We start from the raw sequence: 27506 nt of genomic DNA, 5'->3' as shown, positions 1-27506 counted from the left end.
CACTATAATGGAGTACAGGGGAGGGGGGATATACATTACTGTATACACGCCATATCACTATAATGGAGTACAGGGGAGGGGGATATACATTACTGTATACACGTCATCACTATAATGGAGTACAGAGGAGGGGGGGATATACATTACTGTATACACGTCCTATCACTATAATGGAGTACAGGGGAGGGGGGATATACATTACTGTATACACGTCATATCACTATAATGGAGTACAGGGGAGGGGGATATACATTACTGTATACATGTCATATCACTATAATGGAGTACAGGGGAGGGGGATATACATTACTGTGTACAGTTTTATATTTTGCACTATTTATTCTAAAGAAAAATGTAGTTTCATAAGCTTTAAGGGGGTGTGGTTGGGGTAGGCCAGGGGTGGGGCAACTTGTGGAGAGTAAGTTTTGTGACCGGCTAGTAGGTCTGGACTCGAAATTTTAACCCCTGTACTAGATCACTCTGCAGCTATACATCTGCCTTGTGTTAGTACAATCTGAAAAACTGCTGAAATCCGATGTCTCCGTTGTCCATGGTAACCATACAACACAGGAAAGGGATGTGATTGGTCGTTGTGGGAAACACAGATATTTCTTATTTGTTTCTACATTCAAACCACAAGAACTAACATTTCCGAAGGACGCACTCATAATCCCGTTTGTATACAGAGGTCAGGACCCATCTGAGGAATAGCGGGAGAACTGAGGCCACCTTTGAGCAGTACATAAGATGGCTGAATACATACAAACCTACTGAAGGGCTGCGAGGTCACTGGTGTCACATGACTCCATGTTTCAAAAATACACCTCGAGTAATACCGAGTTCTATTTTGAGGATTCACAGAGGAGTCGTGCGATTCTCATAACAGGGAGGTTGTGGTCTTGTGCAACTTCCTTCACCTCCATTATTTTACCACTTCACTCTGACAGTAGCATATTGCAGCTCTGCAAATATAATGCTTTCTACTCAAGCGTATTTTCATAAACGGTGTTTATTTTTAAACATTTAAAATCAGGTCTTTAAATATTGTAGTTAACTCTGTATATTATGTTGCAAGGTGCCATACTGATAGAAGGACCCATATCCAAAATAGGTGGAAGAGGTGATGGCCCAACCCACTGGAAGAGGAGTCTGTATAAAGCGCACAGCAAGTCTCTGAATTGGCGCCTATTTGCTCAGTGGGGGTTGGGTTGGGGAACTGTGGCCCCTCCAACATAAAACTGGGGAGATGGGAAGTAAATGGATAGTTGAGGACCGTGCAGAAAATCCCTCAGAGGTCCAGAAGGAGAACACGAGGATCCTCCACTACCGACTTGATCTTGCGCAGGAAAAGGACTGCTTCTCTGCCGTCTATTAATCGATGATCATAAGTTAGCGCAACATACATCATTGGGCGCACCTCCACCTGTGAGACCAGCAAGGCACAATGAGCAAAATAATGGAGACACAAGCCAAAAACAGGCCCAATGAGCCCACATAACCACTCAACACACCAAAATTACAATGGCAACCCTTAAAATCTAAACTGCCCCGTGAAATCTCAAATCAACAAAGCCCCTAACATACCCTAAATCTACCCCCCCCCCCCCCCCAATCTTTAAACATTTAGGCAAGCCATAGATTATGTGATTTTCTTTCCTTCAGCCATGGTTTGCAGAAAATAAAATCGCTTGATTCCCCCATCAACACAGTCAATGTTGTTGGGGGAATTTCTCCTGCAGAACTATTGCATTCTGGTGGGGAGCCACAATGGTTATTGCTAACAGCTATAGCTACAGGCAGTAATCACATGCTAAAGATCTGACAGGCTGCTTGTACCCAAGTTAATAAATGGACTGACATGGGTACAATCAGACTGACATGGGTACAATCGGACTGACATGGGTACAATCGGACTGACATGGGTACAATCAGACTGACATGGGTACAATCAGACTGCCCATAGCTTGATCGAATTTTGATCAGTTCCTGCTGAACCGGTTGAGATTCAATCCATCTATGGTTGCCTTTCGTCTACATGACTTCTGTAAGGCACATCTTAATTTGTACAACAGACTCCAAAATCCCGAATCCATCCAACACTGGCCCTACACGAACCCTCCAGACCCCACTACCATAAATGTACATACCTTTCCAGATATGGCCACAGGTCGGTCAAATATGCCATGCATTCCCAGGATGGCTGACTGTGGGGGATTGATGATAGGTGTGCCAAACAGGGACCCGAAAACCCCTCCATTACTGATCGTGAAGGTGCCACCATCCATATCTTCAATTGCCAACTCATTCTTGCGAGCCTGAAGAGCAAAACATGCGTCCATTACTCAAACAGCTCAGATCTACTCCCTCCACTGAGTCCTCCCACTTCCCACCCTGTTGGTGATGTCATGCTCTCTCCTTCCACCACTAACCCTGCCACTTCCCACTGGTGATGTTTTACTATCAACCGTTCCCCCTTTCTTTCAAAGAATTCTGCATATAGTCAAGGTGAACGGATATTAAAGTGTTACTAAACCCCGGACCCTGCATTCACTATATCCGCTCTCCCCGGACCCTGCATTCACTACATCCGCTCTCCCCGGACCCCGCATTCACTACATCCGCTCTCCCCGGACCCCGCACTCACTACATCCGCTCTCCCCGGACCCCGCACTCACTACATCCGCTCTCCCCGGACCCCGCACTCACTACATCCGCTCTCCCCGGACCCCGCACTCACTACATCCGCTCTCCCCGGACCCCGCACTCACTACATCCGCTCTCCCCGGACCCCGCACTCACTACATCCGCTCTCCCCGGACCCCGCACTCACTACATCCGCTCTCCCCGGACCCCGCACTCACTACATCCGCTCTCCCCGGACCCCGCACTCACTACATCCGCTCTCCCCGGACCCCGCACTCACTACATCCGCTCTCCCCGGACCCCGCACTCACTACATCCGCTCTCCCCGGACCCCGCACTCACTACATCCGCTCTCCCCGGACCCCGCACTCACTACATCCGCTCTCCCCGGACCCCGCACTCACTATATCCGGTCTTCCCGGACCCCGCATTCACTATATCCGGTCTTCCCGGACCCTGCATTCATTACATCTGCTCTCCCAGGACCCTGCATTCACTATATACGGTCTCCCACAGAACATGGAAGTGCAAATATTTTAGTAAATAAAAACTGCTAAATACCTTTTCTCTTCAGCACTTAGAGCAGCCTTGTGACTTCAGCAGAGCACTGGTTAAAGCTTGTAGGAAGAGTTTTCTTTCTGCTCTAGAAGGATGCAGAACCCCTGACCTCTGTCTGGACAGTGCTGATTGGCCCTGTGCTGATCACATGCACTCTCCCAAACAAAAAAGACTCTCTAGCAATACACACCAAACTGAGCATGTGCAGAAGGGCTACAGGATCAGTCTGTCTTATCTGTGTGGACATTTGAACAAGAGGAGAGGCAGAGAAGACAGGCTCAAACAGCCTTTTTACACAGTGCAGAGGATTAACCCCTTAGATTCCACAGTGAGTATAACAAGCATGCTTTACTGCATCTACAGACTGATTGTACTGTTGGGGGTTTAGTAACACTTTAAAGTATATGTAAACCCTTGCCTTGTAAAACAACCCACTCAGTTAAAAATATAAATGAAAGGCAGTACATTTGTGTGTAGATTTAAAAAAATTATATACAATAAATATATATGTATATTTATACATAAAAATAAATGATCACATTCCCTCTGTTCTCAGCTTCTTAAGAGTGGAGAGAAAAAAAAAAAGCAGTACACTGATCTTCCCAGTGAATGGCTGTGCAGGAGGGTGCACGTCAGAAGAAGTCTGATCACTGGAGGAAAGCTGGCTGAATTCCCAGCACAGCTAGAGAACTGACCATGCTGTGGTCTCATGTCTATTGTGGTCAGTTTTCATCAGGAAAGCAGAGGGACTGGCAGGAACACCAGAGATTTCACACACAGGAAGCAATATAAAGAGAACAGGAGACTCTCTCATACATGGTACAGCAGGAACATGAGCAGCTGGGTTTACATATTCTTTAGTCTTTTATGATGCTCTTCATGGGTGGGTACGAAGGATTTATTTGCACTATATGTCATGTGACGCACTCTGCAGTGTTGCCCCCAAGCTGTAGTGTTCTGTATTACATCACCTTTTCTCCAAGCTCCGCAATGGTCCGTTCAATGTCAGCAAAGTTCATAGACTCCACATTGCGTAACACAGGAACCACCAGACCCTGCAAGGGGAGGGGAAAGGTCGAATCAGAGTAGAATCTCTCCTAACCCCACGCCTCACTCAAATGTTCGCTCACTCACCCGGGGTGTAGATACAGCCACACTGATGTCTATGTAGTCTCGGTACACGATCTCCTTCGTTGTATCATCAATAACTATGAGGGGAAAAAACAGAAAAGGTGGAGACAGAGAACTCACTAACATCTGGGGGGCTCTAGTAGGCAGTGCGGTGACAAACCAGGGATTGGAGGGGAGGAGCCTGTAATATGCAGTGAGGACAGGGACAGGAGAGGGAGGAGCCTGTAATATGCAAAGGACAGGGATCGGAGAGGGAGGAGCCTCTAATATGCAAAGGACAGGGATTGGAGAGGGAGGAGCCTGTAATATGCAGTGAGAACAGAGACCGGAAAGGGAGGAGTCTGTAATATGCAGTGAGGACAGGGACTGGAGAGGGAGGAGCCTGTAATATGCATTGAGGACAGGGACTGGAGAGGGAGGAGCCTGTAATATGCAGTGAGCACAGGGACTGGAGAGGGAGGAGCCTGTAATATGCAGTGAGGGCAGGGACCAGAGAGGGAGGAGCCTGTAATATGCAGTGAGGGCAGGGACCAGAGAGGGAGGAGCCTGTAATATGCAGCGAGGGCAGGGACCAGAGAGGGAGGAGCCTGTAATATGCAGCGAGGGCAGGGACCAGAGAGGGAGGAGCCTGTAATATGCAGCGAGGGCAGGGACCAGAGAGGAAGGAGCCTGTAATATGCAGCGAGGGCAGGGACCAGAGAGGGAGGAGCCTGTAATATGCAGCGAGGACAGGGACCAGAGAGGGAGGAGCCTGTAATATGCAGCGAGGACAGGGACCAGAGAGGAAGGAGCCTGTAATATGCAGCGAGGACAGGGACCAGAGAGGGAGGAGCCTGTAATATGCAGGGAGGGGATATTGACCCAGGAATGAAGGAGCAGGACCTCTAATATAGACAGCAGGGACCAGAGAGGGAGGAATTCAGTATGCAGGACAAGGACTGGAGAGGTGGAGGCTTCTAAAATACAGAATGGCGACTAGGGAGAGGATAGCCTCCAATTCACAGGGAAAGGAGACTTATCATGGACTGAAGAGGGAGGAGCCTCTAATATGCAGGGTGCAGACAGGCTCTAATAAACAGGTAGGGGATAGGTACCGGGGATTGGGAGTCTGTTAACATGCCGGGCGGGGGCAGAGACCAGCAAATGAATACAGAACAGGGACTAGAGAGGCAGGGATTACGGGGGGGGTCCTGTAATATACACCCTCAGAATGGAGGAGGTAAGACGGGGCATGCCATGGGGTGTTATATAGGAGAGGCTCACCAGCATTGACAGCCGGCTGGTCCTGGAGGGCGAAGGCTGCAGCTTTAACGAAAGCGGACATAAAGCCGAGCTTTAGGGTGTGTTTCTTCAGGAAAGCGTCTTTGTGCTGCGTCCTCATCTGCTGGATGTTACTGTAGAAGAGGAGATGCGTTATGAGACTCCAAGCCGGAAGACTAAACCCCTCCCCCCCCCAGACACTGGACACTTACCTCATATCCACTTCATTGAAGGTGGTCAGCATAGCACACGTGTTCTGAGCTTCCTTCAACCTCTGAGCGATTCTCTGCCGCATGCGGTTCATTTTCACCTGTAGAGGGCACACTGAGTAGAGCAGCGCAGTGCGGAGGAAAGGAAGGAGGGGTGTACCATGTGGTTAGGAGGAAAGCGAGGAGGGCGAAGGCTCGGTTCACACTGCAGAGACTTGAGATCCAACTTCTGACATGACATGTGAAATCCCATGTCAGTCAATGAGAGCTGTCTTAATTAGCACCGACTTTAGAAAAGGTTCCTGTACTACTTCAAGGCAACTTCTATCCAACTTGTGCCCATAGACTTTACTGGAAGTCGCCTCCAAGTTGGATCCTCATCTATATTGGATCTGACATTACAGGAAGATTGCCCAGGCATTCCCTGAAAGTTGCTTCAAAGTCACACCAAATCGCATCAAAGTAGTACTCAAGTCTCCAGGACGTCGCACTACTGTGAACCGAGACTTACCCTGTGTCAGGACAGGGAGGAGGGGCATACCCTGCTGGTTTTAGGAAAGGGAGGAGGAGCTTACCCTGTGTTCTGTGCGTGCGCTGCCAGCTGGGGCGACCTCAGACACAGGAGCGGCAGTTGTTGGCTTCACAGCAGACACTGCAAGTTCATAATATGTCAATATCAACTCCGCCCACCAAACTGAACCACCAATACCAATCATATGCTATCATGTCTTGCAACTTGTGCACTCAGTGCCAGTATCCAATCACTAACCTCCATATCTAGAGTGTCCACCCAGTGCCAGTATCCAATCACTAACCTCCATATCTAGAGTGTCCACCCAGTGCCAGTATCCAGTCTCTAACCTTCATATCTAGTGTCCACCCAGTGCCAATATCCAATCATTAACATCCGTATCTACAGCGTCCACCCAGTGCCAGTATCCAATCACTAACCTCCGTATCTACAGTGTCCACCCAGTGCCAGTGTCCAATCACTAACCTCCGTATGTACAGTGTCCACCCAGTGCCAGTATCCAATCACTAACCTCCATATCTACAGTGTCCACCCAGTGCCATTTTCCAATCACTAACCTCCATATCTACAGTGTCCACCCAGTGCCAGTTTCCAATCACTAACCTCCATATCTACAGTGTCCACCCACTGCCAGTGTCCAATCACGAACCTCAAGATTTAGTGTCCACCCAGTGCCAGTGTTCAACAGCTAACCTCCAGATCTACAGTGTCCAGTCACAGAGTTCCATATCTACATTGTCCACTCAGTGCACGTGTCCAACTGCTAATCTCTATATCATATCTACAGTTCCCACCCAATGTCACTATCCACTCTGACTTCTATATCTACTGTTTCCAATCCCCTTACAACAAAATTTGGCAAAAAAATTATACCAATCACACACCACCCAACATCTTGTTGCAACGTACCAGGCTTGGTTTCCAGTGGTTGGGAAGAGACGGGTGGCACAGGTGGGAGAGTTGTGGGTATTGGACCAGCAGCAGGAGGTGGGGCTGAAGCAGGCTGAGGGCTGGCTGTAGGCGGAGCTACAGATGGAGGAGGAGCTGCAGCCTCGGCCGCTTTGCTTTTAGGAGCAGCTGAATGAAAAAGAAAAAACAACAAAGCAGATAAATCTATCACCTTCCAGAATTCTTCTTCAAGACTGACCACCCTCTGCCAACACTACGTACCTCCAAGACAAACTCCTCCCCTTTCTTTCTCAAGCTAATACTAAGGAGTTCAAGATTGACCCGCTCCTTTTTTTTTTCTTTTACTCTAACCAGTACCTGCAGACTGACCCCTCCCCCTTCTTCCTCTAGCCAGTACCATGTACGTCCAAGACTGACTCCTTCCCCTTCTTCCTATAGCCAGTACCATGTACGTCCAAGACTGACCCCTTCCCCTTCTTCCTCTAGCCAGTACCATGTACGTCCAAGACTGACCCCTTCCCCTTCTTCCTCTAGCCAGTACCATGTACGTCCAAAACTGACCCCTTCCCCTTCTTCCTCTAGCCAGTACCATGTACGTCCAAGACTGACCCCTTCCCCTTCTTCCTCTAGCCAGTACCATGTAAGTCCAGACTGACCCCTTCCCCTTCTTCCTCTAGCCAGTACCATGTACGTCCAAGACTGACCCCTTCCCCTTCTTCCTCTAGCCAGTACCATGTACGTCCAAGACTGACCCCTTCCCCTTCTTCCTCTAGCCAGTACCATGTACCTCCAGACTGACCCCTCCCACTTCTTCCTCTAGCCAGTACCATGAACCTCCAGACTGACCCTTTCCCCCTCTAGCCAGTACCATGTACCTCCAGACTGACCCCTTCCCCTTCTTCCTCTAGCCAGTACCATGCAAGTCCAGACTGACCCCTTTTTCCTCTAGCCAGTACCAGGCAAGTCCAGACTGACCCCTTCCTCTTCTTCCTTTACCATGTACGTCCAAGACTAACCCCTTTTCCTTCTTCCTCTAGCCAGTACTATGAACCTCCAGACTGAACCCCTTCCCATTCTTCCTCTAGCCAGTACCATGTATCCCCAGACTTACCCCTTCCTCTTCTTCCTCTAGCCAGTACCATGTAAGTCCAGACAGAACCCTCTAGCCAGTACCATGCAAGTCCAGACTGACCCCTTCCTCTTCTTCCTCTACCATGTACGTCCAAGACTGACCCCTTTTCCTTCTTCCTCTAGCCAGTACTATGAACCTCCAGACTGAACCCCTTCCCATTCTTCCTCTAGCCAGTACCATGTATCCCCAGACTTACCCCTTCCTCTTCTTCCTCTAGCCAGTACCATGTAAGTCCAGACAGAACCCTCTAGCCCGGGTGTCGGCAACCCGCGGCTCCAGAGCCGCATGCGGCTCTTTTTCATCTTTGCTGCGGCTCCGGAGCACACTGCCCACCAGGTGACAGGCAATAGGGTTTCAGTGGTCGGCAAGCCGCGGATCGCAAGCCACATGCGGCTCTTCTGTGTGCCGGGCGCCCGCTCCCCTCCCTCCTCTCGGGCGGCCGCCTCAAAAGTCAGGACTCTTTTAATCCGGCCCGCGGAGCGTGGAACATTAGCTGTCAGGATGTAGGCGGGGCAGCCAGGATGTAGGCGGGGCAGCGTGACGAACTCCTCTCACAGTCCGTCCTGAAGACCGGAACACAGCGCGGGAACACAGCGAGAGGAACGCGCGGAGCAAAGGTAAGTGAATTGAGACAATATGGGGAATTAATTACTATAGGGGGGATGAATTACTATGGGGGATGAATTATTATATGGAGGATTAATTACTATGGGGGATGAATTACTATGGAGGATGAATTACTATATGGGGGATGAATTACTATGGAGGATGAATTACTATATGGAGGATGAATTACTATATGGGGGATGAATTACTATATGGGGGATGAATTACTATATGGGGGATGAATTACTATGGGGGATGAATTACTATATGGGGGATGAATTACTATGGGGGATGAATTACTATATGGGGAATGAATTACTATAGGGGGGATGAATTACTATAGGGGGGATGAATTACTATGGGGGATGAATTACTATAGGGGGGATGGATTACTATATGGGGGATGAATTACTATGGGGGATGAATTACTATATGGGGGATGAAGCTAACTGCACGATCCTGTATATAGCATTAGGGTAAGAAACAATATATGCAGTGTCGGATTTGTTTTAAATGTTGCAATGGTTTTGCGGCTCCCAGTCTTTTTTTTCCCTTCGGAAACGGGTCCAAGTGGCTCTTTATGTCTTAAAAGTTGCAGACCCCTGCTCTAGCCAGTACCATGCAAGTCCAGACTGACCCCTTCCTCTTCTTCCTCTACCATGTACGTCCAATACTGACCCCTTTTCCTTCTTCATCTAGCCAGTACCATGTACCTCTAGATTGACCCCTTCCCCTTCTTCCTCTAGCCAGTACCATGTACCTCCAGACTTACCCCTTTCCCTTCTTCCTCTAGCCAGTACCATGCAAGTCCAGACTGACCCCTTCCTTTTCTTCCTCTAGCCAGTACTATGTACCTCCAAGACTGACCCCTTCCCCTTCTTCTTCTAGCCAGTACCATGTACCTACAGACTGACCCCTCCCACTTCTTCCTCTAGCCAGTACTATGTACCTCCAAGACTGACCCCTTCCCCTTCTTCTAGCCAGTACCATGAACCTCCAGACTGACCCCTTCCCCTTCTTCCTCTAGCCAGTACTATGTACCTCCAAAACTGACCCCTTCCCCTTCTTCCTCTAGCCAGTACCATGTACCTCCAGACTGACTTATTCCCCTTCTTCCTCTAGCCAATACCATGTACCTCCAGACTGACCCCTTCCCCTTCTTCCTCTAGCCAGTAATATGTACTTCCAGACTGACCCCTCCCCCTTCTTCCTCTAGCCAATACTATGTAGCTCTAAACTGACCCCTCTCCCTTCTAGCCAATACTATGTAGCTCCAGACTGACCCCTCCCCCCTTCTTCCTCTAGCTAGTAATATACATTTCCAGGTTGACCCCTCCCCCTTTTCCTCTAGTCAATAGTATGTACCTCCAGACTTCCTAAGGACAAAGAGTGGAGTTCCACTCTCCACCTTTCCGCCATCAGGGACCAAAAGAGCCTCGATAACTCCAGCTGTAGGGGCGGGAACTTGCACCGATGTCTACAAAAGGAAATATGAAGCGTATTGGATGAAACATATTAAAGTAATTAAAGAGAACCAGTCTTAACTGGGAGTATACTTCACAGCAAACACCACAAGATGCCTATTACGTGTTTTAGCCAGAAATGCCTGTCCTGTTCCCCCCTCTGATTTAGTTTCACTTTGATACAGAGCCCTGACTTAATGGCTAAACTCCACCGCCCGCCCTGTCCAATGAAAATGCTGCTATGGTCTCTAAGCCGTATTTATTGGACAATGGAATGATAGTTGGCAGGGCTTAACTCTTAGGAGTTTTAGAATGAAGAAGTCTCACAATAGACAGGTTGTCTTTATCCTGTCCTCCCCCCAAAGGGGACAACGTGCACATTGGAACACAGGTTCATTTTAAGAATAAAGCAAACTACAAGGCTCTGTGCTGGATACTGCTATGGTGACTTAGGAGCTGGAAGACTGCATGTAGTATCAATACGAGTTCAGGCAGATGTCAGAGCAGCCTCAGGGAGACTCTTAGGTCCCAGAGTCCTCAAAAGCCAAACTACATATAAAATCTATCAGTAGGCAGAGCTGTGACCACCTCACAAGAGGGCCCTAATTTACAGAACTTCACACAAGGGCCCCTATTCATAGTGTCTCACATGAGGGTCCCTATTTATACCACAACTGTGACCATCTCACATGTCCCTATTTATAACAACTTACAAGAAGGCTCCAAAGCAAAGCTGTGACCACCTCACGAGAACCCCCATTTATAGCAGAGCTGAGATCACCTCGCGAGAACCCCTATTTATAGCCAAGCTGCGATCACCTCGCGAGAACCCCCATTTATAGCAGAGCTGCGATCACCTGACGAGAACCCCCATTTATAGCAGAGCTGGGATCACCTCACGAGAACCCCCATTTATAGCAGAGCTGAGATCACCTCGCAAGAACCCCTATTTATAGCCAAGCTGCGATCACCTCGCGAGAACCCCCATTTATAGCAGAGCTGAGATCACTTTGCGAGAACCCCCATTTATAGCAGAGCTGCGATCACCTGACGAGAACCCCCATTTATAGCAGAGCTGCGATCACCTGACGAGAACCCCCATTTATAGCAGAGCTGGGATCACCTCACGAGAACCCCCATTTATAGCAGAGCTGCGATCACCTCGCGAGAACCCCCATTTATAGCAGAGCTGCGATCACCTCGCGAGAACCCCCATTTATAGCAGAGCTGCGATCACCTCGCGAGAACCCCTATTTATAGCAGAGCTGCGATCACTTCACGAGAACCCCTATTTATAGCAGAGCTAGGATCACCTCGCGAGAACCTCTATTTATAGCAGAGCTGCGATCACCTCGCGAGAACCCCCATTTATAGCAGAGCTGCGATCACCTCGCGAGAACCCCCATTTATAGCAGAGCTGAGATCACTTCACGAGAACCCCTATTTATAGCAGAGCTGCGATCACCTCGCGAGAACCCCCATTTATAGCAGAGCTGCGATCACCTCACGAGAACCTCTATTTATAGCAGAGCTGCGATCACTTCACGAGAACCCCTATTTATAGCAGAGCTGCGATCACCTCGCGAGAACCCCCATTTATAGCAGAGCTGCGATCACCTCACGAGAACCTCTATTTATAGCAGAGCTAGGATCACCTCGCGAGAACCTCTATTTATAGCAGAGCTGCGATCACCTCGCGAGAACCCCCATTTATAGCAGAGCTGCGATCACCTCGCGAGAACCCCCATTTATAGCAGAGCTGAGATCACTTCACGAGAACCCCTATTTATAGCAGAGCTGTGATCACCTCGCGAGAACCCCCATTTATAGCAGAGCTGCGATCACCTCGCGAGAACCCCTATTTATAGCAGAGCTGCGATCACTTCACGAGAACCTCTATTTATAGCAGAGCTAGGATCACCTCGCGAGAACCTCTATTTATAGCAGAGCCATGATCACCTCACCCTATTTAAAGCATTTCCCACAAGGGCCCCCCATTTATAGCACCTCCCACGAGGGCCCCCCCTTTATAGCACCTCCCTCCCAAATGAGGGTCCCCACTTACTCATAGCACCTCACACAAGGACCCCTATTTATAGGAGATAGGTATTCTGAGAGGTGGGTGCAGAGATGTAAATGGGGTCCCTGGTAATGTTTTCTGTTAGGTGGACAGACAGTTGTGGATGGGACCCCTCGTAATGTGTTCCAGGAGGTGGGCATAGAGCTGGGAATGGGGTCCCTGGTAATGTGGTCAGGGAGTTGAACACAGAGCTGTGATTGGAGCCCCTGCTGACATGCTTTGGAAAGAGGGTGGAAAGCTGTGTGACTGCACAGCCATCCTTACTGCAATATTGCACCATCATACCTACTCCACAATCTATTTAATCATGTATATTAAATGTCTGATTGCCATTAGTGGAACAGTAAGGGACCCCCCTCCCTCCTCCACCCCCCCCCCCAAAAAAAAAAAATATTGCATTTCTCATTCCTGCAGCAACCACGGCACCAGCACTGTCTGAACCCTATAACCCAGCCCATCTTTTGGCTTACAGCTTTTTCCAAGAAGTTTACACAAGGCATCTCTGTCCTCATTGCAGGGAGACTATAAGGGTTATTTACTAAAACTGATGCAGCTCTGCATAGAAACCAATCCGCTTCCAGGTTTTACTGCCAAAGCTTAAAGCAAAACTCCGGGCAAAAACTTCTTTACATGTCCTTGTTGCTGATTTGCTGCCACCACCGAATAGGTCATCCATCTTCTGGTTCACTCAGTAGTTGCTCTGAAATAGCCTATTCATTTTCAAATCAAACCATTATTTTTGGTTTCTGGTTTGTAAGATTAGTGGCTGCTATGCCTCCTATTCCCCCAGTCACTGGTCTTGGCACATCCCTGCTGTAGTTCTTTCTACAGGAAGCAGTGATGTAATTCAATCCCACTTGCAGTTGTGAGCAGACAGACTCTCAGACACATTCAACATGTACAGGCCTTGTGTACCCACCCACATTCACTACAATTCCCTGTGTTTGCTGGGAACTTTTACTGCAGAGGGAAGAGGAGATAATATGATGTACTCCCGGCTGTTAAACCTCCTCCTTGGCAGAGCAGATGCGGTTATCTTTTGAATTACAGAGATGAGGTCATGAAAATTCAATTAGACTTTCCTCCTAAATGGCAAGGAGTTTCAACATTTTTATTAACTGTTTAGCGTTTTGTCTAGGGGGGGGGGGGGGGGGGGTGTACTAATAGGTGATTTTTTTTGCCTATCCCAGAGTTCCTCTTTAATTGAATGAGCTGAAGTTAGAAGCTGATTGGCTACCATGTACAGCTGCACCAGATTCTGAGTGCAATAAAGTTTGTATAGAAAATAATCCCCGTCCTTTAAAATAATCACATTTTGTTGCTTTGCTGTCTGAAATGAAGACAGACACAGCTTTTGTTTTATCCAGCTGTGCAACTTATAATATCCACGTGAAAGATATAACATGTCAGAAAAAAAATTAAAAAACAGAATCACTGAGATGGAAAAAGGAATCACTTCCTTGTGTCAGTATTTTGTTGAACCGCCTTTTGCTTTAAATTCCAGCCTTTCCTCTGTTGGGATATGTCTCCACTAACTTTGCACATCTAGACGTTGCAATATTTTCCCACCTTTCTTTGCAGAACTGCTCAAGTTCAGGTAAATTCCATGGTGACCGTTTTTGGACTGCAGTCTTCAAGTCATTCCACAGATTTTCAATGGGGTTGAAGTCTGGGCTCTGACTAGGCCATGCAAGGACATTTCTCCTCCAACCACTGTGAGGTCATTTTTGCTGTGTGCTTTGGGTCATTGTCATGTTGGAAGGTACTGGAATATAAGGGTGTGGCGCTGTTCCCAAATTTAGGTAATGCCGACACCTCACTGAAGTATGTGTAGACCTACAATGCACTATGAAATTAATTCTTACGGTAGAAATGGTGTTATTTGGATGGCGATCTGGATTGGACTTCTGCCAGATATATCGTATAGTGTCGAGGCCAAATAATTCCATTTTGGTCTTTGGTTTTTAATCTGACCAGAACACCTTTTTCCATGTGGTCTTTCTTGTGGAGCGTTTTTTTCTTCTTGCTCCCCTCCCATACAAGCCACATTAGTGGAGAATTTGTGATATTGTTGTCACATGCACTCAATGACCACTCGTTGTCCTCAATTCCTGCAACTGCATCAGAGTTGCTGTAGGCCCCTTGGTAGCTTCTCTGCTTAGTTTCCTCCTGGCTCTTTTATCCAGTTTGGAGCCACGTCCTGATCGCGGAAGGTTCTGTGTTGTACCAAATACCTTCCACTTCTTAATAGACTTCACTCTGCTTCTAGGCATTGATAAAGCCTTTGAAACATTTTTGTATCCATCTCCTGACTTGCGCCTGTCCACAACTTTATCCTGGAGATCTTTTGACAGTGCCTCGCCACCCATCGTTGAGTGCTTGCATCAGTTGCACAACTAGGGACTGAAATGCTCCAGGAATGTTCCTTTCATACGGAGCTAATCAAAAAGACCACAGCTAATCACAAATGAAAGTTAAATGGCTTTGTGAGCCATTGAGAAGGTGATTGGCTACACCTGATTGAGTTTACAAGTCATTCTTAGTAGGGGGTGATCCTTTTTCCAACTCGGCGAGTCTGTTTTTGAATTTTAAATACAGCTGGATAAAATAAAAACTGTGCCTGTCTTTATTTTAGGGTGCAAAGCAACAAAATGTGATTTTAAGGGGGGGGGGGGGATTTTTTTCGATACCCATTGTACTTTTAGTAAATCTACCCCTCAGCGCCTGATGACCAAATAACCGATGGTACAACACAGCTACAGGCCCTGTCTTTAGAATACCGCAACCTATAATTGTGACTACAGAGGGCAGACCCTCCCTCTCAGCACTCAATCAGTGCAATGGTTCAGTGTCTACATAACAAAAGTAGGTAAAAATCCAGGAGAATTCCAATCACCTTGTCAGTCTCAATCTCGCACACAACTTCATCCTCAGATACGGCATCCCCGACAGCTGCAAGAGACAATGAGGGGTTAACTGACCACACTTGGAGCCTGGCTGCATAGAAAACCCATCCCCCCGCAGCTGACCGCCCTTGGCCCGTCTTTCCCACGTGTCCAGGAACCCAGCAGCACCACCAACTCACCTTTCTCCCACCTGACATCTCCCTCTGTGACAGATTCAGCAAATGCTGGTGTGTTGACGGTCACCACGTCCTGCCCTGCCAGAGAGAGGGAGGGGTTAGAAGAATAGTGATCACTGAATTGTTTCGTCCGATTGGTAAGCTGTGAGATCACTTACTGCAGACGGCTGATGTCCGATAGAACCTGATTGCATCTGTACTGGAGGGTCTGTAGAGAAAGAGAGCAGACGGCACAATCAGCACCCTGTCCAAACACATACAAACCCCTAGCTACTGACAGCAACCCAGATCCACAGTGCAGGCACTGTCCTCTACGTACAGAAAGGTCTTCTGGCTGCCAACAGACGTGATTCGGCACCCAGCAGCCCCTGAAAAATAAAAAGAACATAAGGAACAGCTCTGCACCGTTCTCTGCAGAACATAACACTCATACTCACGTGTGTAAAGCCGGATCTGCGCACCGCTGGAACCCTGCAGGAGAGAGAAAAACTTTTAGAGATTGGAGAGAAGCGCCACCAACATTCCTCCAATCAGTTCCCTGCATTGTGCTCCTTCCACCTTCACTATGGAGCGCAGCACCAACATTCCTCCAATCAGTTCCCTGCACTGTGCTCCTTCCACCTTCACTATAGGGCGTAGCACCAACATTCCACCAATCAGATCCCTGCATTGTGCTCCTTCCACCTTCACTATGGGGCGCAGCACCAACATTCCTCCAATCAGTTTCCTGCATAGTATTCCTTCCACCTTCACTATAGGGCGGAGCACCAACATTCCACCAATCAGTTCCCTGCATTGTGCTCCTTCTACCTTCACTATAGGGCGTAGCACCAACATTCCTCCAATCAGTTCCCTGCATTGTGCTCCTTCCACCTTCACTATAGGGCGTAGCACCAACATTCCTCCAATCAGTTCCCTGCATTGTGCTCCTTCCACCGTCACTATAGGGCGTAGCACCAACATTCCTCCAATCAGTTCCCTGCATAGTATTCCTTCCACCTTCACTATAGGGCGTAGCACCAACATTCCTCCAATCAGTTCCCTGCATTATGCTCCTTCCACCTTCACTATAGGGCGTAGCACCAACATTCCTCCAATCAGTTCCCTGCATTGTATTCCTTCCACCTTCACTATAGGGTGGAGCACCAACATTCCACCAATCAGTTCCCTGCAATGTGCTCCGTCCACCTTCACTATAGGGCGTAGCACCAACATTCCTCCAATCAGTTCCCTGCATTGTATTCCTTCCACCTTCACTATAGGGTGGAGCACCAACATTCCACCAATCAGTTCCCTGCAATGTGCTCCGTCCACCTTCACTATAGGGCGTAGCACCAACATTCCTCCAATCAGTTCCCTGCACTGTGCTCCTTCCACCTTCACTATAGGGCGTAGCACCAACATTCCTCCAATCAGTTCCCTGCATTGTGCTCCTTCCACCGTCACTAAAGGGCGTAGCACCAACATTCCTCCAATCAGTTTCCTGCATAGTATTCCTTCCACCTTCACTATAGGGTGGAGCACAAACATTCCACCAATCAGTTCCCTGCATTGTGCTCCTTCCACCGTCACTATAGGGCGTAGCACCAACATTCCTCCAATCAGTTCCCTGCACTGTGCACCTTCCACCTTCACTATAGGGCGTAGCACCAACATTCCTCCAATCAGCTGCCTGCACTGTGCTCCTCCCATCCCAATTACAGGACATAGCGCCAACGCCCCCCCCCCTCAATGTGACAAACTGCAGATCCCTCTATTAAAGGAACATCGGAGCCAATGGAAAACTCCATCCAGAATGGCGCACTGCTGAACATCTAGCAAAACACCAGATGGCAGAGAAAATGGAATTTTACTGTTTACCTACAAAATCCTTTTCTTGGACTACATCACGGGACACAAAGCATATTCATATCCATTACAACAGGGTTGCGCTGTCACATTCAGGAGACTGGACACCAGCAATAAGAACAGGAAAGTCTCCTCTCATGCATAACAAGTCCCCTTAGGCAAGGCTTTAATTTTTGGAGCAAGCCATGAACCACAAAGGAAGAAGGGTGGGATCTTTGTGTCCGGTGATGTACTTCAAGAAAAGGGTATTACAAGTAGATCAAAACTAATATTTTCAGACTGTACAAAATGAGGGCGAGAGGGGACCCTACGTGTACCAGGTGCTCTAGGGATCATGGGGATGCCCCAAACCTTTACCTATACTGGAGGGGAGTCCTTAAGATCATTAATAAAGTATTTCAGGGTACCCTTGGGGAAGACTCTAAACATTGCCTTTTTGGGCATCCTGCCTGATCTTCAGGTGGAGGACCTACATAAACAGGTGATTACTAGGGCTCTCTTCCAGGCTCGAAAACAATTCTTAGACACTGGAAGTCAGCGGATCCACCTACTCTGAAACAGTGGATTACTCAGATGAGCGACACGCTGCGTTTGGAAAAATATATCCAACATAGAGGGTGTCGTGGCATATTTCACAATGTATGGTCCCCGTGGTTGGACTCACCTGGGTTATCCTCGACCAGGGTGGATTTTTATTTAAATCAGATTTTTTTATTTAAATCGGATTTTTTTTAAATAAAATGCTTTTTGAGGAAAATATATTACCATCCAAAGGTTATTCCATCATGCAATAAAGATTAGTTTTTTAATTATGTAGAATAAGGCTGTATATGTTTAATTTTTTTGGTAAATAAATTCCATGAATCCATTCACAATGTCATGCTCTTCCAGAGGTTTTTGTACGATTATTGGGCAGTTTCTCTGCCTACAAGATATTATCACAGATGCTCGGTTTACTTTTGCAGTTCTCAAAACTGAATGACTCAGCGGAGATCACATGCCTCTTCTTCACAGCAAAAATGTTATAACATGAACAGAGTTAAGAAAAAGACCTTCATCCTAACTTCTACAAACCTATGAATACAGAATCAACCCCTTCAGTGCTAAATTGCAAGAAGTTCAGTGAATAGAATAGAAACAATATTTTTCTGATTGTTTGGAGTGGAATAGATCTGCACAAGAAGAAAGTGAAGCTAAGTGTGAGGAGGAGGGGCTGACAGTCTAAGTTTCTTAAAATATATAGATTTTGTTTAGCCAAATTAGTTACCAAACATGGATGTTTAAGCAAATCATATATGCTGGAATGTTATTGTTTCAGTTGAATACATTTATTTAAATTGTTATTATTAAGGTAATGATTATTTTTCTCCTTCCTAAGTACAACAGAAAAGTTGTCCAAATATGAATGATTAACCTATTAAACTGGGGATAAAAAAACTAATATGAAAAGTTGTTATTCTAAAAATCTTCATCTACTTGTATATTAAAGTTATACCAGCAAGAATTAGTCTTTATGTAGAAAACTAGGATTTACATCAAATCCACCCTGTCCTCGACAGATTTAATCTTAGACTATTGTGAACGATTTAAATTGCTATATCCCGTGCTGGTATACACAGCTGCTAGTATGCTATCCTCGGCTATCATTGTAAATAAAAGAAAAAAAAGCTACTGGGATTATATATACAATGTCATGGATTTGATGTTTGATGGAGCTTATCTTTGTTTACTCATTGATGTTTTTACTCTGGAACATGTAAACCTTCTTATTTTGTTTATTCTCAATAAAATTTTGAGTTAAAAAAAAATTATATTTTTTTTGTCATACTTTACAGAACACCATGCATCTTCATTATGATAGGTATGTCCCAAAGCACTGAATGAGGGGAGGGCAACACAGCAACAGGCCAATTGGCCCCAAATAACTAAACTAGAACAGGTTAAAACCTCACACAGCGGTCTGCAACACACAGCGAACAAAGCTAACGTCCTCAGAGGCTCCAACATCTACTTATTATTATTATTATACAGTATTTATAAAGCGCCAATAGTTCGCTCAGCGCTGTACATTACAAAGGGGGACAGAACATGTGACAGAACAATACCAATACAATGCAAAACATGAGGGGATCGAGGGCCCTGCTCTTTCGAGCTTACAATCTACTTGGTAAAATTTCTTGAAAGTAGGAACCAAGAAGCAGCTTTACAGACTAGAGCTATCAAAGCCTGATGACAAACAGCCCACTGCCAACACTGAGCCGACATAGAAACAAACGGTAGAACTTTGCCCTTTAGACTGTATGCCTGAGCAATAAGCTGAAGAATCCATTGAGAAATGGAAGATTTGGAAGTTGGGTGCCCCTTCCTTGGGCCTTCAGGAAGCACAAAGAGGGAATTTGAATGACAAATAGCCTATATCTTCAGGTAACACCTGATCCCATGAACAACATCCAAACTGTGAAGAGCCTTGTTCTCCTGCATCTAAGGTTTAGGATAGAAAAACTGATAATGCAATGTCCTGGATGAGATGGAAAGAAGCAACCACCTTAGGTAAAAATGACGGCTGAGACCATGGAATCACCTGGCACCAGGAACCGTTTCTTACAGGAAAGAGTAGCCAATTCTGCAACTCTGTGAGCAAAACTAAATGGCAACCAGACAAAAAAAAAAAACCTTCCAAATCAGAAGGGCTAAAAAAATATCCTGGATGGGTTCAAACAAAGATCTCTGCAATATAGAAAGTAATATATAAGTTGAGGTCCCACAGAGTTCTGACCGGTGGGACAATATGGGCGACACCTTCCACAAAGGCATGCACCAAGGAATGAGAAGCAATTGGTCTCTGAAAAAAAGACCAAGACTGAGATACAATCCTTGATCATACTCACAACCAAACCCTGGTCAACTCCAGACTGGAAAAACACCAATATGTGACCCAGGTCAAACTTGCAAGGATGAACTCACCCAGCCTAACACCAAACAAAATAAGATTTCAAGGTTCTGTTGTAAATCTCACTTAAAGTCTCCTTCCGAGGGTTCAGTAGGGTAGTAGTAATGACCAAATCAAAGACTCTCCTGTCCCTCAAGATCCTGGCTTCTACAGCTATCCCGTTAAAGCCAGTGACTGTAAATATGGAAGACTGAACTAGCAACTGAAGGTCTGGTAGATCTGGAGGGATCCAAGGGTCATCCCCCGCATGTTTACAATGTCAAAGCACCATGTTCTCCTGGGTCAGGCAGGCACAATTAGAACCACCAGAATACCTTCCACTCAAATCCTGCAAAGCAATCAAGATAGAAACTAACAGCAGAAAGGCATACATTATGGAGAACTGGTCCCACGGTGTCCCAAGAGATGCTGATGCAAACGCTTGGGAATTCCCAGTCTTGAAGATGAACTTGTCCAGCTTTGCATTGAACCTAGACACGAGAAGATCTACATCCATGATGCTCCACCTTCAACAGAGTTCCTTGAACACCAATGGGTGTAGAGCCCACTCCCTGGAGACCGTTGTTGACAGCTGTGAAAATACGCCTGCCCATTTTAAACCACCTGGAATGTGAACAGCAGACAGACTGAGAACATAAGAGTCCCACCCAAGACAGGATGAGACCCATGTCCTCTTCTTGAGCAGCAACAACTTCTTGTGCCTCCTTGATGATTTATGTACGCCACCGACATGGCAATGTCCAACTGGACCCTTACGGGAACACCCTTCAGTTGCACTGACCAATGCAGTAGGGCAAAACAAATCACCAGAACCTTCCAAGAGTAATGAAGAAATTATTTTCCCATCTCCAAGATCAGTGGAGAAGATCCACCAGTCCTGCGCCCATGTCACCAAGACATTCAGCTATAGGGGCTTGGAATGAAACTGGGCAAAGGGCACTGCCTCAAAGGAGGCTACTATCTTTCCTAGAACCCTTATACACGAATCAGAGGGATTTGTCAATGACTTGAGCAGGTCCACCTGGGATCTCAAAGCAAGACATTTGTTCAGATGGAGGGTATCCAGGGTCAGGTCTAAATATTCCAACTCCTAGGTCCAGACTAATGATGGCCATACACTAGTTGAAAAATCATTCAATTTAGTTTTACGAACACTCGGTCCTGAGAGCAAACCATATTGCCATCATGTAATGACCAAATTTTGAATGATAAATCAGTCAATGGACATAAAGGAATCCGCTTTGTTTCTTGTCACATATGCGCAGTACAAAAAGTTCCGATTTTTTTTTTAACAGCCGACAAGCACATTAACGTTTCAATTTATCGTCCATTTGGCAGAAATTTCCAATCTTTTCCTTCGATTTTTTTGGCTCAAAAAAAGTCAAAACCAATTTTCTATTGGTGCCCACTAACTAGATGAAAAATTATCGAACTGTCCAAATGATGGATTTTCGAACAATGTTTTTGTCTAGAGTATGGCCTGATTAAGCCGATTTCTGTAAATTTAGAACCCATCCAAACCTTTCCAGAGAGTGCATCATGAGAGACACTGTCAGGGCTCCAGGTATGACCAGAGGTGTGTGGACTGACACAGGGAAACACAGGCTTCAGGTATAGTATAAACAATACAATTTATTCAAGACTAAACAATACATAAACGCAGTGCAAGACTAAACATAAACACAGTGCAAACAAACCAAACCTCCAACAGATAACAATAAGAACACTACTAAACGTAGTCGGGCAGGCCGGGTCGGTAGCAAACGGGCAGGCAAGGTAGAAGGAGCAGGCGGAAGAGTAGTCAGGAATAGCCGAGGTCAGTACAGGCAGAGTCAGGATTCAAGCAGGCAGGATCAGGGTACAGGGGCCAAGGTCTATACACCAAGGCACTGATCACAGGCCTGGTCCTGCTTAAATACACCTCCTGCAATCAGTCTCAGGTGATGGCCTGATTGCAGGAGTAAGATTCTGGCTGCTGAGAGCACCCACTGGCCAGCCTTGGTACTGCAGCCCACAAGGCAGGTGAGTCCCACCACCACTGGCGAGTCCATTCCTGACAGACACAATGTTCTTCAGCAGTGAAGTGGATTGTTCCCCCCCCCCTAAGTAAAATCGTTCAGATACCCTATGACAGGAATATCCCGGTTATGTGTCCCAAAGCCAGGACCTTGGTGAACACAGTGTAGGCTGTGGACAGAACGGCAGGGGCCACAAGCTGAAAATGACAGTCTGCCACTGTAAACCTAAGAGAGGTGGAAAGATCAGAACGTACAGGTAAGCATCTTTGATATCCACAGATGCCATGAATCTTTCTGCTGGAGAGAGGCCACCACCGACCACAAAGGGAACTTCTGCATTCGTAGAAACTTGTGAAGTCTCTTGAGATCCAAGATGGGATGAATATTGCTGTTTGGTTTTGGGAACTGTGAAAAGGATTGAGTAGAAACTGCAAATCCTTTTGCCTTCGGTAACCAGAAAGATCACTCCTTGAGACAGGAGATGATCGAGAGCTGGCAAAAAGAACAAATCGTTCCTGGGGATTCGAAGAAGCATTTGAAAGCAAGCAAGAAATTCAACATTCCAGATTGTAGCCAAGGGACACTACAGTGGGGAGCCCTACGTCTGGAATCTCCTTCTACCAAACCTCCACGAAGGGCTGCAACGTCCAACACCTCCCCCTCCTTCCTGAGCGAGTGGAGGTACCCCTTCATTGTAATGAGGACTTGTTCTCTGGCTTAGCAGACTTTGGATTCCATGGTTTCCTAGAAGGATATGAAGATACTCTGGCGTTTATCTACTATTTATTTATTTCAGGTACTTATATAACGCCGTCAGTTTACGCAGCGCTTTACATATATATTGTACATTCACATCAGTCCCTAACCCCTCAAGGGGCGTACAATCTAAGGTCCCTAACCCCTCAAGGGGCGTACAATCTAAGGTCCCTAACCCCTCAAGGGGCGTACAATCTAAGGTCCCTAACCCCTCAAGGGGCGTACAATCTAAGGTCCCTAACCCCTCAAGGGGCGTACAATCTAAGGTCCCTAACCCCTCAAGGGGTGTACAATCTAAGGTCCCTAACTTACATTCATACATACACATACTAGGGCCAATTTAGACAGGATCCAATGAACCTATCAGCATGTCTTTGGAGGGAGGAAACCGGAGTACCGGGAGGAAACCCACGCAAGCACAGGGAGAACATGCAAACTCCAGGCAGGTGGTGCCGTGGTTGGGATTCGAACCAGCGACCCGAGTACTGCTAGGCGGAAGCGCTAATCATTTAGCCACTCTGCTGCCCAAACTGGAGAGTGCAAAATCTGGTGCAACTCTGCATAGAAACCAATCAGCTTCCAGGTTTTAGCCTGGGTTCACATACGTGCGGCTCCGTATATAGCGCATGTTATTCGCACTGGAACCGCACTCGGAGCCGTACAATAAGTATGGCTCTAATCACACCGCAACCGCACCAAAAACATGCAGGACCCATTTCTTGGTCTGCACTAGAATCGGATCACATCGCACCATGTTTTGCGGACCACTTTCGGGGTGTTAACCTAACATACACACCAGCAGCGTTTCACATGAACGGGGTGCAATTCTGATGCGCTGCGCAATTCGCACTGAAAACGCTGCAAATTCTGCACCGCCGCATCAGTGTGAACCCGGGCTTACCCTCCGTTCACATCAAGTCCGACATTAAAATCGCGTGACTTACAGTGCAGTTGCACGATTTCAAAGTCGGGGGACCCGCCGATTTCAGGTGTGATTAGCAAGACATCTGACACAGATAACTATGCATATTGGACCAAATGTAGTGCATGGACTACTTTTGAAATCGGTGCGGCTCCAACCAAGTCAGAACGGCACTGATATGACCACTCCAATTGCGGACAGTAGGGTGCGACTTGGCATGCGATTTGCAAGTCACAAGGCATTCATATCACATGCCAAGTTGCATCCAGTGTGAACCAGGGCTAATTGTCAAAGCGTGATTGGACAAGCTGAAGTTAGAAGCTGATTGGCTACCAAACATAGCTGCACCAGATTCTGAGTGCTTCAGTTTTACCCTAGGTTCACATCTATGCGGGTGGTGCCGCTGCGGATCCGCATGGAAATCCGTGCAGCCGCACCACCCGCACAGAGAATTGCGGACCCGCGGGCAGGTGCCATTAGTTCTAATGGCATGCTGCCTGCACTGGAAAACGCAGCCGTACTGGGAACCGAGGTTCCCGCGTGGGCTGCGTTTTCCAAACAAATGCAGAGACTTCTTTCCCTACGGGGCACAGGAGTCTGTTCAAAAGAATGGGCTCTCATGCCCGTGCAAAACGCAGCCGCACAGATGTGAACCGGGGGTGAGAGGCGTCCGGCTCCGCACACCAGATCCATTCGGGACGTGTTCCTGCATGCGTACTTTTAACATTTTTTTATGTGTTTAGGGCAGCACAGTGTCTAAATGGTTAGCACTTCCGTCTGGCAGTACTCGGGCCGTTGGTTCGAATCCCAACCACGGCACCACCTGCCTGGAGTTTGCATGTTCTCCCTGTGCCTGCGTGGGATTCCTCCGGGTACTCCGGTTTCCTCCCACACTCCAAAGACATGCTGGTAGGTTAATTGGCTCCTGTCTAAATTGTCCCTAGTATGTGTATGTATGAATGTGAGTTAGGGACCTTAGATTGTACACCCCTTGAGGGTTAGGGACCTTAGATTGTACACCCCTTGAGGGTTAGGGACCTTAGATTGGACGCCCCTTGAGGGTTAGGGACCTTAGATTGGACGCCCCTTGAGGGTTAGGGACCTTAGATTGGACGCCCCTTGAGGGTTAGGGACCTTAGATTGGACGCCCCTTGAGGGTTAGGGACCTTAGATTGGACGCCCCTTGAGGGTTACAGACTTGATGGCGCTATACAAGTACCTGAAATAAATAAATGTGTTCAGTGTATTTGTGAAGCGTTTCCAGATGCTTTTTTCACTGTACTGGGGTCCGATGCATTTTTGGAACATTTTCAGATACTTTTTTTCACTGTAATGGGGTCCGATGCGTTTTTGGAACATTTTCAGATACTTTTTTTTACTGTACTGGGGTCCGATGCGTTTTTGATGCGTTTCGGTGCATTTTATTGCAGGAAAAAGGCACATTCTACTTCATTTTCTTGAACTCCCGGGAACTGCTGCATTGGACACCATAGAACCTACTTTCAATGTGTTTTTTATGCAGAAAACTACGCTGGACTGCATGTAGTGTGACCCGGCCCGTAATTGCCCTGCCTGCACCCTGCGATGTACAATACAGAAAAGCGATGATGGCTCCTGACCATCAAGAGACGTGCGTTGGACATTACTAAGGGACTCCACCCTATCATCTACAATGGTGTCAGTCTCTGCACCGCGTCCCCATCCCATCTGAGCGGCCATGATGACGTTGGGGACAGCCAGGGTGGAAAGACCGACCCCACCCCTATCATGTGATCAGAAGCTGCCACACCAGTCACATGACCTCACTGAGGGCAATGGGGCGGCACAGATCACATGATCAGCAATGAACACCAACTTTGTGAGACCTCGCTATGACTTAGGTTGGCGACACACAAACCCCCTCAGCCCAAAAGCAAGCAAGCCACAGCCTGAGATCACCTATGGGAATGACTCACCCCTGGAGGGTGGAGTATGCGGGAGATGGTAGGTACATACACCCTCCTCAGGGCGTGGGCAGACTCACCCCTCAGAGGGCGGACACCGAGTAATGTAGGGGGAGGGCTGGGGGTACATAATCAGACTCACCGTCCGGAGGGCGGACACCGGGCAGCGCAGGGTTCGACTCAGGCAGCGGGAGAACATGGCTGGGACACTCAGCTCAAGGACACGCCGGAAGCAGGACCGGACCAGTGACCCGGGCGAGGGAGAGCGCCGATCCCTACACTGATCCTGTCCCTCTGTTCGCCATTTTGTCGGAGTCCGGAGCCCTTTTTTTCTGTGTACAATCTTTGGGAAGATGGTGGTTACGCCGGGAACCGGAAGTAGGAATTCTCGGCCTCTAGTGTGTGGGAGTGTTAACGGAAGCAGTAAAGGGGGCGGGGCGGAGCTAAGAGTTCCATTACAGGGGAGGGGTTGCCATGTGACCCGGGGGAGTGGCCTATCAAAGCCATGAACGGGCAGAGGACGTGCTTCTCATAACAGGAGAGATTGTACACTCTGATTGGGAGGTGTGGGGGAGACGGGGCAGAGTTGGGAGGATGTCATCTTCCAGGAGCCACAGTAACCCCTAGATTCACACCTATGCAGGTTGCGTTTTGTGTGTTTTTCGGTTTGTTTTTTAAATTTCGCTTGTTGCTAGGCAGATTTTAAACGCAAAACGTATCAAAAACGCAATACATGATTTTCTGCAGCTTTCCCATTGAGGTCTATAGAACCAAAAACAACTTTTACTTTCAAAAAAGTCCCTGACCCTTTCCAAAAAATGTACCGGGTGAAAGTGCGGAGATGTGAACGCGCCCCATAGGAAATCATGTTACATGGACTGCGAAAATGCTTAGGTGTGAACCTGGGGTAAGGCTGAGATCTGCACTTCATTTCAGGGAAAAGGCAAACCTTAGTTGGGCTAATCTGAAGGCCACACAAAGTTTGGACGTCTTTAGTTATTGACTCTGCAGACAGTTGGTGACTTCTGCGCACTGTGCGCTTCAGCATGCGCTGACCCCGCCCTGTCATGTGACGTGGCCTACCACTTGGTGGCTGAGTGGCTGTTGTTCCCAGTTGCTTCCACTTTGTTATAATCCCACTAACAGTTGGCCGTGGAATATTTAGTAGCCAGGAAATGTCACGGATGGACTTATTGCACAGGTGGCAACCTATCACGGGACCACACTTGGAGTCACTGAGCTCCTGAGAGCGACCCATTCTTTCACCAAGGTCTGTAGAAGCAGTCTGCATGCCTAGGGGCTTCATTGTATACAATATATATTGCAGAAACAAAGTATCATACTCACAATAGACCTAAAAACACAGGCACGTCAGACTGAACAAGATGTATGATCCAAACAGCTGAGGCCCTACGATGGAACCCTGAATGTCTAACTGGCTAACGCATTTCGAGGACACAACCT

The 27506-nt window shown here is 47.4% G+C and overlaps 1 protein-coding gene across 1 annotated transcript; it reads right to left on the bottom strand.

The window, feature by feature from the left end:
• Positions 1-991: 991 nt before the first annotated feature.
• DLST (dihydrolipoamide S-succinyltransferase) lies at positions 992-26308 on the bottom strand. The gene is made up of 15 exons (XM_089658937.1): positions 26185-26308; positions 16043-16076; positions 15925-15973; positions 15764-15813; positions 15609-15683; positions 15420-15475; positions 10346-10457; positions 7243-7410; positions 6377-6453; positions 5805-5902; positions 5596-5726; positions 4336-4409; positions 4173-4256; positions 2148-2315; positions 992-1423 (listed from the first exon to the last, which is right to left on the bottom strand). The coding sequence occupies exons 1-15, from the start codon at positions 26239-26241 to the stop codon at positions 1289-1291; spliced, it is 1368 nt and encodes a 455-aa protein (XP_089515063.1). The 5' UTR covers positions 26242-26308; the 3' UTR covers positions 992-1288.
• Between the last annotated feature and the right edge of the window lie 1198 nt (positions 26309-27506).

The sequence above is a fragment of the Staurois parvus genome, unplaced genomic scaffold, assembly GCF_062004578.1.
Source record: "Staurois parvus isolate SC_StPar_1 unplaced genomic scaffold, SC_StPar_1.0 ptg001112l, whole genome shotgun sequence".
In the NCBI taxonomy this organism is placed as follows: domain Eukaryota; kingdom Metazoa; phylum Chordata; class Amphibia; order Anura; family Ranidae; genus Staurois; species Staurois parvus.
The sequence above is the reverse complement of the archived record's forward strand: the minus strand, read 5'-3'. Positions and strand labels throughout refer to the sequence as shown.

Coding starts and splice junctions, on each gene's coding strand:
- DLST (XM_089658937.1), bottom strand. CDS start 26,241: ATGTTCTCCCGCTGCCTGAGTCGAACCCTGCGCTGCCCGGTGTCCGCC. Junction 15,476..15,608: donor AGATGTCAGGTGGGAGAAAG/GTGAGTTGGTGG, acceptor TGTCTCTTGCAG/CTGTCGGGGATGCCGTATCT. Junction 4,410..5,595: donor CCAGCCGGCTGTCAATGCTG/GTGAGCCTCTCC, acceptor TTCCCCTCATAG/TTATTGATGATACAACGAAG.